Source organism: Carassius carassius, chromosome 5, assembly GCF_963082965.1.
Source record: "Carassius carassius chromosome 5, fCarCar2.1, whole genome shotgun sequence".
In the NCBI taxonomy this organism is placed as follows: domain Eukaryota; kingdom Metazoa; phylum Chordata; class Actinopteri; order Cypriniformes; family Cyprinidae; genus Carassius; species Carassius carassius.
In genome coordinates this window covers 21,423,355-21,436,227 of record NC_081759.1, presented here as the reverse complement: position 1 = coordinate 21,436,227, position 12,873 = coordinate 21,423,355, and the positions used below count along the sequence as shown (strand labels likewise).

Here is a 12,873-nt window from a genome sequence, read left to right as displayed (position 1 = left end):
AATGTGTGACATCCCATTGTAAGGCTTTCAGCTTCACATAAAATACAACAGCTTCTATTAAGGTACTTATGTTCTCATCTCATGTGAAATGAGTTGATTAAAAACACAAAAGATTATGTAATTTTATTAAGTGGTATTGAATGTAATTGTTTTATTATAAATTCATGTTTTTTTTATAAAAAAATTCACAAACCTATAGATTCTAGTGGGGTGGTTGTACATTTTGATCACATAATATAAAAGCATAACAAAATGCAAATGCTTATAATACAAATGCACAAAAACAAAAATAACAAAACAAAAAAAACATTTCACATTTCTACTCATTTAAAAAGCAGTAACAAAATGAAAGTATATGATAATTTAATAGTAGCTCAGTGCAAACTTCTGAGTCTTGTCTGTTTATCATTTTATATCCAAAAAATTGTCAGGACACATACTGAATGTTCTTAGAACATATGGATGGAGTAAACTAAATCAGAGCAATGAATATCTGAGAGGTTCCTTTAACTGTAATATTGATTTTTTTTGTGGTATACAAGTTACTGGTACTCATTCAGATGATCAATCTTATGTAACTCAATGTTGACTCCTTTGCCTTTTTGTACTGATTCCTGAGAACTGTTTTGCTGATGCTTCATTTTCATTTGTGTTAAGCTCAATCCTCTGAAAGATAGGGAAAATGCATAAATTATAATAAATATAAATTAACAAACAAAGCAAAGACTGGTTCAATGTTGTGCGCAACTTACTGCAGATGGTGGCCGAATCCTTTTTTTTATCTTTTGTAAAAACAAGACCTCATCTTCATCACCATTGTTATCTGTGGGCAGCTCACATTTCACAGAAGGGTTTATAGTGGCCAAAAGGGCTGGTAAAGTAAAGCACGACAAGAAACGAGCCTTCAAAAGCTGGTACGCCGGATTTGAGGCAAACCTTTCGGCAATCATTTTGCGGATAGTAGCTACTTGAGCTTCTTCCTCTCTATAGTTTTGATACTCAACTGGCAGGATATTCACTGCAGCTGCAAGCAGAGCTTGTTTAACTTTAAGCAAAGAAGTCAGTGTTTTGATGCTGGCGGCTGATGGTGGAAGGTAAGGCAAAGACATCTCTAAATGAGGTAGTGGAATGCCACCTGTTCCATTCATCCAGTCATCTACTTCAGATGACTGCTCAGGGAATATCAAGTGAGGATTAAAGCTAACAACATCAGAGGAAATATCAGGAAGAGGGAGCAATGGTTCACTTAATGTTCTGATTTGAGGTATTTCTGATTGAGCTACTGTCCGAGTTTGTGGAGCCGCAATCTGAAGTGATGGAGCCACAATCTGAACTGATGGGGCAGCAATCCGAGTTGATGGAGCCACAATCTGAACTGATGGGGCAGCAATCCGAGTTGATGGAGCCACAATCTGAACTGATGGGGCTGCAATCCGAGTTGATGGAGCCAAAATCTGAGGTGATGGAGCCACAATCTGAATTGATGGAGCAATAATACGAGGTGGTGGAGCCACAATCTGAGGTGATGGAGCCGCAGTCTGAACTGATGGGGCTGCAATCCGAGTTGATGGAGGTGTCTGAGGTGGTGGAGCCACGACCCGAACTGATGGAGCCATAATTCGAGGTGGTGGAGCCACAATCTGAAGTGATGGAGCAACAATCTGAGGTGATGGAGCCCCAACCCGAGCTGATGGAGCCCCAACCCGAGCTGATGGGGCTATAATGTGAGGTGATGGAGCCACAATCTGAGGTGATTGAGACATAATACGAGGTGAAGGAGGTGATGGAGCCATAATCCGAGGTGGTGGAGCCACAATCTGCAGTGATGGAGCCATAATCTGAGGTGATGTACCCACAATCTGAACTAATGGAGCTGCAATCCGAGTTGATGGAGCCGGAATCTGAATTGATGGGGCCACAATCTGAGGTGATGGAGGGGATGAAGCTGCAATCAGAGGTGATGAAGCCACAATCTGAGTTGATGGAGCCACAAACGGAACTAATGGAGCTACAATCTGAGGTGATGGAGCCATAGTCCGAGTTAATGGAGCCACAATCTGTTGTGATGGAGCCCCAATATGAGCTGATGGATTCAAAATCGGAGGTGATGGAGTCATATACTGAGGTGAGGAAGCCACAATCAGAGGTGAGGAAGCCACGATCTGAGGTGAGGAAGCCACGATCTGAGGTGAGGAAGCCACGATCTGAGGTGAGGAAGCCACGATCTGAGGTGAGGAAGCCACGATCTGAGGTGAGGAAGCCACGATCTGATTAGTTCTCACAAGTATGCAGCCATTTTCAGTAACACCAGGAGATTTTGCCACTGCAACATTATTTGTTGGCTTCAATACGACTGGTGAACTAGCCAAAGATGGCACAGACAAGGGAACAGGAAGAACACCAAAAACAGCATGAGATACTCCAGAACCAGTAGATGCCGATGTTTGATACTGCCTTACAATGGATTCATCAGAAGAGGAGTCGGAGGAGTTCTTTGTCACTTCAACATGTGAACCTTCCTGGTCCACTCTGATAGGTGTTGGGGATAACATCTGAACACTATGTAGCACACTTTTGCTCTGTACAAATGTAGAAGTAGGTGAAAGAGGTGTCTGGATGCCATTGGGGGTAATGTTCACAGAAGGGGAAGTCTTTGGGGTATCTCTGGAGGCATTCGAGACTGAAGAATGTATAAGGGTAGGACTAACAGAGGAAGCAGCAACAACCAGTGCAGATGATGCTGGGTTTAGATTAGTTGAGATGCATGGACTAATACTGTTATTCACGGGGTAACTATTTGGCACAGTTAGTGTCTGGTTGCTTGGGATATTAGCAGAAAAAGGACCAGTTACTTGTACCAATTTGGTGGGGGTAAGAATCCAGTTTACTGGCTGCGTCTGCAATATAAAAGTTGCAAAAACAACATTCTGTTTGCCTTGATTTAGTTTCGGTGGCTCTTTTTTACTACCTTTAGCTTTAGCTTCTTCCATCAGGGCTTGGACTTTCTCAGTAGGTTTGCGGCTGCGTTTTGCAGATATGTTGCTGTTTGAGTCCTCTGTACTTGCTGATTTGGGGGTTGAGGCCATGACAGTTTGTGCAGGTGCTGTTGGCTGTATTAGCTGTAGAGGAATCTGTGATAAAACTTGTGGTGTTGACTTGATTAGTAAAGGCTGCACTGCCCTCTGGTTGTTTGGCTGTGTAATGAAAAGAGTTTGGGGTTGAACCAATGTAGGGGTTGTCTTCTGCCTGGCTGGCATTTGGAGAGGGTTGAGAAGAACCGACTGCAGGGGAGGTGGGTGTTGAGGAGGTTCTGCAGGTTTCTTGTGCAAAGCTTTCGGTTTTGCATCCTTAAGAATCGCTGACACTTTTTGAGGTGGAGCCAAATAACCATAGGAAGGAAACATTGACATTAAACATGTTACTGCAGAAAGAACTGGAGCTATTTTTATAGGTGCATTATTTGCTAGCTATATATATATATATATATATATATATATATATATATATATATATATATATATATATATATATAAAAGAAAAAATGAATAAATATCAACTGACATACCTGTTCGTGGTTTAGATTGAGCAATTGGCTTCTGAAAAAAGACAAGACAAGAGAAAACTACAAACAATACTGAGGGAACACTCTTCGAGATAATTTCTTTTAAAAATAGTGCATATTCATACGCACATCAGCAACAAAGTATGACAACTAGGCTAATAAACTTAAGACGCTGGATTGATAAATACCTTAATGTTGATGATTTGCTGAATTTCAATGACATTTCTGCAACCCTTGATGTCTATTTGAAAAGCCTGTGTTAAGAAAATAAAAACCACTGCTGTCTGTGTTTTTAAACTTCATAATAATCCAGTTAATTGTTGACAACGTAATTAGGCTTACTTTGAGGAAAAATGAAAACACTGATGTTTTTGGAAGAGCGATGTCTTCTGCTTTCATTCCAACAATATCACCTGTAAAATGTTTACTGATGAATTACTGACAAAAAACCTTGAATTATTTACTCATAAGGTCCATGTTGAATCTGCACACTACAGTACTATGAACTAAATCACACTTATTGCTTAAAGTCAATGCAAATTATAGTTACAACCACTGATCTTTAATAGAAAACTGCTTCTACAGGGTTTCTGCAGGCTTTATTAAGGTCAATTTAAGATTTTTTAAGACCTAGTAAAGAAATGATAAGGATTAAAGTGAACACAATTCATCTCTCTTACACAATATGTAAAACAATGTCATTCTTAAAATAAGTTCTCTAAATATAAATATCTAGGGAACTCACAATGGGCCAGTTGCATAAATGATTTAGACTGGTAGAAGTTAGTCAACTAATTTTTTCTTTAAGACTATTCATCATTTTTAAAATGCAGTTACATAAAAGCATAGATTATTCTAAGTTCATTTAAAAAATAAAACTGATTACTTATTGGCTAACTGCTAGTTGGTCAAACTCGTACTTAAGACATTGTCTTAACATAAAGGCTAAGTTTATGCAACTGGCCCAATGTGTTGTATTAACAGAACGTCAAAATACAGCTTCCAACCGATCTCCATTATTTTTCATAAATTTTACAAATATATATATATATATATATATATATATATATATATATATATATATATATATGCTGAAAGTTTGAATAACTATAAACCACTAGAACTAGTATGGAAATCCCTTTTTGTCTTGTTTTCCAGTGCAGATGTCTAAACATTCTTAAATGAAGATACATTTATTTGTTTCCAGTAAAATACATTTTTGTTTAAAACAATGAACAAAAATATGTCAGTGGGCTCAGATAAATGCAACGTCATTAAAAGGGAAATGTTCATAAATACTATTGACAGATATTTGTTCTTTTTTTTAGAAGCATAAACATAATTTTGTTAAAGTTTTCAAGACTTTTCAGTTTTAAATTGGCATCTCACATCAATATATGTTCATTTAAGGATGTTAGATATTTGAACCGGAAAACAAAAACAGGAAGATATTAATTTTGGTAATGCATGCAACATTTAATATGCTGACTATGAATTTACGACTTTCTGCTCTGATGCAAGACCTTTTTAAGGCTGCAAATTGTGGAAGGTTGATTTAAGACTTTTTAGGACCTGCAGAAACTACCCTTCCATAATGTGATACATTTTGAAGTGAAACAAGATATTTAACAGGAAGAAGAGGCGAAACTTTATTTATCAACTGTCTGTTATTTGAGGCTTCTAAAATATTGCTCAAACTCACGAAAATGTAGCTGTTTTGTCAGAAGTGAAACAAGGTTCTATACCTTCACAAAATGTGTTTTCATTCACTGGAGCAGGCAGGATCACATTACCAATCCATGGAGTGATGGCTTTGAAGAGGTCATTATTAAGGCTGGAAACGTCCTGAACCGACCTTCTTTTCTTAATATTTTTTTGACTTTTCATCTTCTCCTTTAGGTCATTTTGCAAGGACAAAGTCACACAATCAGTATAAGGTAAGTGTATTATTTATTTTAAATAATATTTTTTTTCAAATATTATTATTTTTTAATAGTAATTGTGATATTATAAAGACAACATTGCCTTAGTCTTAAGTCTGAATATGGCTATAGTTTTAAATCTTGTTAGCTTATTAAAAGGGGCAACTATTTTCTATCACATTTAAATAATAGTAATGCAATGGCCATATTTACGATGTATGCGTTTGTTAACCATACCTTCTTAACTACAGATGCTCCCTTCCACTGCAGGAAATGTTTAATATCACTCATAGACAGCTTGAGCATTGCCTTCTCATCTTCAGTCTGCATGCATGAAATGAAATGCACTTTTATACAGAAGCACTGCAGAACATATAAATAAAAACTGATCTGACCTTAAAAGAGAAAGGAAACAGAAATCCTCTTACCTGACTCTGCAAGACAGTAGGTTGCAAACCTACATAAGACCGTTCCACGTTTCCAAAGTGGTTCAGGATGGTATTACGCACTAAACAGACCATGACTTTTGCACACTTGCTGTTCTTTGATCGAATGCGGCCTGAGCCAGATTCTAGAGTGGATTTCTCTAGCTCCTCCTCATCGGAGGGAGGATGCACCCAAACAGTCCTGAGAGTTTCTAGAGAACGAACCCCGGTGATTGCATTTACAGGTATCCATTCCTTCATATCTGGCTGTATGTAGTCCTTTTGTGGTATTTCCCGAACTTTGACCAAGGGAGCATCTGATTCAACATCGCTGTCCATATACTTTACCTGTTTTTCATCCTCACTGGAGGAGAGCATCTCCTTTTTAATAGTTTTCAATGCTTTTTGTCTTTTTCTTTTTCGTGGCACTGTTGTTGGCCTCCTTTGTCTTTTTATGCCTTTACTCCGAAGCTCTTTACTCTTCCTCTGAAAACAGAAGCAACAACCAAAAGTGTATACTTCTGATATTTCATCTTCTTTAAGGATGCAAGACATACTGAAGAATGAACTTACAGCTTGTGTTAGTAATTTCCACTTGCTTAGGCACTGGCAGTCAATCCGGTTTGGGATCTCTGAAGCAATCTTAGTCCATTTGCCTGGAAAACAATGATCAGATGTGCCCAAATGTTTTAAAACGAAGGGTAGGGGTGCACAATTAATCAAATTTCTCATCGCGATTATAATTATGTGATGATTCAAAGCGGCAATTAAAAGTCCACTTATGTTATTCTGCAAGCTTAAGATACTTTTTTTCTTTCTACATGTTATCTTAAGGGTTTTCCCCATTATTTTAAGTTTAGTTTTAGTATAACATTATAATACCATTTATATTTGTACTGTTTTATAATTTAAAGAAGAAACCAATCCGATGTATAGTTGACATTTGAGGCCTAATACTATAGAAAAGCACTAAAAGTTTTTCTGTTATTGTTTTCAGCTTGTTTATTTTCATATAAAAATATGGCATGGAGTTGCATCAAACAATGGTATAAACATCATTCAATGTAAATTGTGATAATTATGATTAATAATTGCAATTAAATTTTTTAAGGAATAATTGACAATTATGATTTTTGTCATAATTGTGCAGCCCTAACGAAGGGCCAAAAATCTAACTTGACTGAGGCTCATGTTACCCCCAAAATATTTAAACAAAAATGTAAATAATTGAATTTATAAAATGTGTGTGTGTGTGTGTGCGTATATATATATATATGTATGAATTACACATGAAGATGTTTCAATGGTATTTAATTTATTTATTTATTGTCTTGAGGTGTCAAATGTCACTTCACAGTATTTTCACTAACCATGAAACTATGAGTTGAGAGCAAAAGTAAAATAAAATTAAAATCTGTTAGTTTAAAAAATTAGTTTAAAAGACACTTTGCATGTATCATTTCAAAAAGTTGGAACAATTCTACACCTTTTGTTAGATTTGCTCCAAATAGGGTAAAAAAAATGTTTTGATGAATCATCTCCTATATGAAGTAACATCATGAGCTGGCCTTGATGTAATGGTCATTAGGAATTTAAATACACTACTATTTAAAAGTTTAGGGTTGCTAAGATATTTTTTCATGTTTTTAAAGTCTCATGCTCACCAAGGCTGTACATATTCGATCAAAAATACAGTAGAACAGAAGTTTAATAAAATATTTTTTACAATTTAAAATAAGCTTTTAATACAAATTTAAAATGCACTCCTGTGATGGCAAAACTGAATTTTCAGAAGCCATTACACCAGTTCTCAGTGTCACATGATCCTTCTAAGTTAACAGTACTGATAACTGATATTGTTTCTGCCTATTTAAAGGCTTATTAAAGCTAATTTATTGAGGTAGTGATGGTTAATCCCGAAGATTTAACCTTTTAAGAGGGATATCACTTACCAACACCATATTTCGCAACCTTTTCTTTTAGTAGCTCCACCTCCTCTTCGCTCCAAGGACCCTTTTTCACATTCTCCTGAAGACAATCCAAATACCTGAGATGCAAAAATATTCATATACATATCAAGCACTAGTCAATCCAGCCAGATAAATTGTATTTTGAAACATTAATTGAAATGTGTCATACTGTACCTGTCACGACAAGCACCGTCGGTCCGGCCTGGGACTTCCAATCTGATTTTCCCCCATTCTTTGGTGCCATATTTTGCAACAGCATTCCGCAACAACTAATATAAGAACGATTAGTCAAATTAGTGAACATAGGCATGAGTGACTGCAACAGAATTTAAAACATTGTGTCTTCATTGACGGAATATGGAATTTTACAAAAACAATGCATTAAATCAGTTTATCATTTATTGAAAGAGAGTGGAATATCCACAATTAATTATGTTCCATACCTGGTCCTCCTCTTTGGACCAGGGGCCTTTCTTTATAGAGGGATCCAAAACAGATGTCCAGCGATATGCCAGCTGTGATCCATCACGGCCTTCCATGAAGAATGACACTACGGAGATAATAAATAATACAGATATTTAGCCCATATGATTTTCCAAAACACAATTAAAGAAAAAAAAAAAAGGAAATCTATAAATTAAACCTGTTACAAAGGACATATTCTTACATTTAAAACAAATAGTTAAAAACGATTTTTGAAAAGTGCAGATGGATGCAGGAATTTTTTTCTATCTATATAAGAATTAAATCTATATTATATATATATATATATATATATATATATCTCAACTACTTTTAGAAACAAACAAACAAAGTTTTAGAAACAAATACGCGACATTCAGTACAAGCGCTCAAGAAGATACAACAGTCTCACTCTGTATGTAAGGAATGAAGTTGCCAATTTTCATTTTTTCAACCAGTTTTCTGAGGATCTCATCTTCCTCTTTTGTCCACTCTTTCTTTCTGAAGGCCTTTGAAATGTAGCGCTGGTAAGTCTGGAAGCACATGAAAGCCGTTCTGTTTGTCTGGAGAAAAAAAGACACACACATATAATATAAATGGATATTTACACGTCAAAGGCATTATATGGTGAATGTTGCATTGTTAAAAACCTTATTAAATAGCATGTTAACATTAGCTGCTGTTTTGAATGTGCATGCACTTCTCTACCCTTACCCCAAGAGCCTCTGCGATTTTGTCCCAATGGCAGCAATTGTACTCTTCCACAATTCTTTTCAGTTTATCAATCTCATCCTGTTTCCATACGGACTTGTTAATGGAGGGGTGCAAATAGTTCTGCCAAAACCTTTTCAAATCCTCAGCCTCTCGCAAACCTTCAAACTATCAAATGAAAGCACATTCTTTCAATCTTTTGAAATGGAAAACTGATGTTAGAAGACAGAACAAGATTTATTTGCATGCACCTCAATAACTTACGTCAATATTTGATATTTTCTCCCAGTCATGGTCATCATGGCGATTACCCAGCAGCTGATCGTCTCTCAGGGTACTAAGACGATATTGCAAAGTTTGATTACACTTTTTTTTTTGTGCACACAACAACTATTAAAACATTTGGAGGTCTTTTTTTTCAAAATAAGTCGTTTAAGCTCACCAAGGCTTCTTATTCAGTATTTGATCAAAATACAGTAAAACAGCAATATTGAGAAATATTAGTACCATTTAAAACACATTTTAAAATCCAATTTATTCCAGTGATGGCAAAGCTGAATTCTCAGCAACATTACTCCAGTCTTCACATGATTCTTCAAGTCATACTAATATGCTGATTTGGTCCTTAAGAAACATTTCTTATAATTATGAATGTTGAAAACAGTTGTGATGCTTTTATATGCATTTTTTTGCATCCTTTGAGGAAAGCATTATTAGAAATAGAAATCTTTTGTAACATTATAACTGCACAGACTTCTTTCAAAGAAAAAAAAAATACTTAACACTGAACTGTAGTGTATGTACAATCTTACAGGACATGTTCTCTTAGATGAGGTTCTTAAACTGCCTTTACCTTATTTCTGCAATTTCTTTCTCGATTAAATCTATTTGTTTTTTCAATTCTTCTTTTCCCTCATCATCAGCTCTAGACATCTTGGCACTCAGATAGTCCAACCTAAGAAAACAAAGACCATTGGAGCTTTATAATGTAATGAAAACAGCCATTATCAACAAAAGCACACATATACTTCAATTTAACAGGAAAAGCAAACTTGCATTTCTAAATGCACAACTTTTTTCCAGAACTCACTTGGATAATTTGGGTTGTAGCATCCGTTTCATTGTGTCTTTGGCGACTGTGTCGGTCAACAAAGTTTTCTGCCAACCGTCCCCTGAAAGAATTAACCAGGGTTTTATTTTTATTAAAAAATCAGTTAGATACAAGTAATATCAAGCACGCATGCTGCCATAAAACATACATCTTTTTATTTTCAGGTCATCAATGTGTCTGGTACCATGACTCATTCTCGCTTTAGTTTCTTCATTGGCTGGAGGGCCCTAGAAGCAAACAAAAGAATTAATATATTGTCACAGGAAATAAATAAAATAAAAATGACTTCCAGTATTAGTTTCATCACATACCAGACCAGTGAGTTTGTCTTTGAAGTAAGGCTTCATAAAGTATCCAAGAAATTGTTTCTGAGGGGGAATTCCTGGTACGGAGGAGCTAGAAGTGCTTGGGCCGGAGACCTGGGCCTCAATCTCTTTCTGTGGAGATACAGTTGGCTTTAAAATGGTTCGACTGTAATTAAACCCATGCAATCGAGTGGCATGAAGACTCTGTTTTAATGAACTGCAGCCTTGATGTTTGTTGTTCACCTGCTGCTGTTGATTGTCATTGAGGAGTTTTTCCAGCCCAGCTAGTTTCTCTTTCAACACCTCCTGATAGACTAAATTCATCTGCAGGCAACTCTCCAAATTTTGAGGAAGATCCAACTCATCATCCTCACTGTCTTCGTCACTCTAATGAGAGCAGAACATTATTAACATTATAAGTATTATAAGCATTTAAATCAAAAATGAGAAAATACAAAAAAATTGTGCCAGCAAAGTGGAAACTCACAGAATCAGCGTCATGCTCACTCTCTGTTTTAGAAAAAATATAAACAAATTATTTGTATAGCTGAAACAGAAGACCCAATAATGAAATTCAATAATCACTATGAATACTAAGATATTATTTACCATCCAATACATCGGCCAGTACTGCATTAGCACCAAGTGTATTCTCTAACTCTTCAATCTCCCTCTGTATCCGCAGACGCTCTGCCTCTAAGTCATCACGCTCCTATAGTCAATTGCAAACAATTACAAAACTTAAAAGAAAAGTATTACAAGAAAAATATTACATTTAATTACTATAGTGTTTCATAGTAACCATGTGGTTTTCTAAATTCTTACCACTCCTTCAACTTCAGGTCCACTGTCTTCAGATTCATCACCTGTCAAGGAAACATTACTGAATTATGACATTAATATACAACACAGAGCACAGGCCAAATACAAGGTAGATCACTTCTGATTCATTCAGACATTTTGTGAACAAATTTGATTTAAAAGTGATTTAAAAATTTAAAAATTTGACTTACCATCACTGCTGCTGTCAGATGACAGAAGGTCTATGATGCTGCTGTCTGCACCCAGAGTACTCTCAAGAGCCAAAATCTCCCTCTGGATTTTATCTCTCTTCGCAAGCAACTCATCTGATTCCATGATAGACGAGGTGAGACCTGAAAACCCAACTTTTTACAGGTTACTGGGTTACAACATTGTACAGTTTGCCAATAAATCTTACTTATTTACAGTGGTGTAAAGCGCATGGATATTATTCTGGGTATTTTCACAGAATTTCACAGGTCTAAAGAAATTCCTGTAATTACAAAACAAAGTCTATTTTATTCTGATCTGTCAAAACAGCCCATGAAACCACTATAATTTGATAATTTTCCTTTTAAAAAGATGTCTCATCTACACCAGAGAAATCATTGAATTTACACCCGAATTTAAAATGTTAAAAAAATATATTAAATATTAAAAGTGTTTCTTAAACACATAGAAAAATGTTTGTTTACAAAATCTCTATTTAAGTTCAAATACAGTACTCATTTATTCATATAAATGTAGAATAGATTTCTATGAATTTATTTATTTTGTTTTGTTACATTTTAGACGGTGAGTAATTTTTCTTCTGATTCAGTACCTACTTTCTATTTACTTGTTTCACATCTACTCAAATGTAATGATGTAATAATAAACAATAAATCTTTAAACATATCTAGAAACCTTCTATATTCAATATAAAATGTAATTCTAAACTCTCTTCTAGGTCACGAAGTAGAAAATACAGTAACATTACATGAGTGTTTTGGCTACCAAATCTCTAGTTTGTCTGAGCCGTGCAGACATGTACTTACATGAGCTTTCCTTTAATGCATCATGCTGCTATTGGCTTCAGTATTGCAGCTCTTCTATCACACCAACACAACAGAAACAGCGGCTGGATCTTGCAGCATCACTCACAATGTCTCACTCAAATCTTCCTCTGCAGCAGCATGTTTACAAAGAGTGCACTTGGGGCCTTTGCAAACTAGATTTACACTTGTTACACAATAAATCAAAGTCGTTGCTTTGGATGACTGGTTGCAAATAGCGCAAATATTTATGTAAATCTTACTTAAAACTATCACTTACCCCTAGTAAAACTACTCGACGTTCACATAACGCGTTGTGTACAAAGGTACAAACATGAAGCGCGCGTCAATAGTGCGTCATCCTCAGGAACACTTCATAATAAAAGTCCCATCGCCTCTCAGCTATCAAACTAGGAAAATGTTTTACTGTTCATTAATAAACCTTAAATTTATACTAACTGCTTTAATATTTAGCATATATATTGTATATTGTTCCAAAAGTAGATATAAACAAGCCATATAATAAAACGGTTTCATAATTTTGCATCTATTAAACGTTAACGCAATAAT

The 12,873-nt window shown here is 35.6% G+C and overlaps 1 protein-coding gene across 1 annotated transcript; it reads right to left on the bottom strand.

Moving 5' to 3' along the window:
• Nucleotides 1–134: 134 nt before the first annotated feature.
• On the bottom strand, nucleotides 135–12,647 carry snapc4 (small nuclear RNA activating complex, polypeptide 4). The gene is made up of 25 exons (XM_059549265.1): nucleotides 12,307–12,647; nucleotides 11,482–11,622; nucleotides 11,294–11,334; nucleotides 11,078–11,180; nucleotides 10,956–10,978; nucleotides 10,712–10,855; nucleotides 10,475–10,600; nucleotides 10,312–10,390; nucleotides 10,143–10,224; nucleotides 9,906–10,007; nucleotides 9,317–9,389; nucleotides 9,056–9,220; nucleotides 8,754–8,904; nucleotides 8,323–8,429; nucleotides 8,054–8,148; nucleotides 7,862–7,956; nucleotides 6,483–6,565; nucleotides 5,913–6,395; nucleotides 5,731–5,808; nucleotides 5,308–5,452; nucleotides 3,905–3,975; nucleotides 3,751–3,816; nucleotides 3,566–3,596; nucleotides 753–3,364; nucleotides 135–666 (listed from the first exon to the last, which is right to left on the bottom strand). The coding sequence occupies exons 2-25, from the start codon at nucleotides 11,603–11,605 to the stop codon at nucleotides 580–582; spliced, it is 5,166 nt and encodes a 1,721-aa protein (XP_059405248.1). The 5' UTR covers nucleotides 11,606–11,622; nucleotides 12,307–12,647; the 3' UTR covers nucleotides 135–579.
• Between the last annotated feature and the right edge of the window lie 226 nt (nucleotides 12,648–12,873).

Coding starts and splice junctions, on each gene's coding strand:
- snapc4 (XM_059549265.1), bottom strand. CDS start 11,605: ATGGAATCAGATGAGTTGCTTGCGAAGAGAGATAAAATCCAGAGGGAG. Junction 11,335..11,481: donor ATCTGACAGCAGCAGTGATG/GTAAGTCAAATT, acceptor TTTCCTTGACAG/GTGATGAATCTGAAGACAGT. Junction 8,905..9,055: donor AAATCGCAGAGGCTCTTGGG/GTAAGGGTAGAG, acceptor TTTTTTCTCCAG/ACAAACAGAACGGCTTTCAT.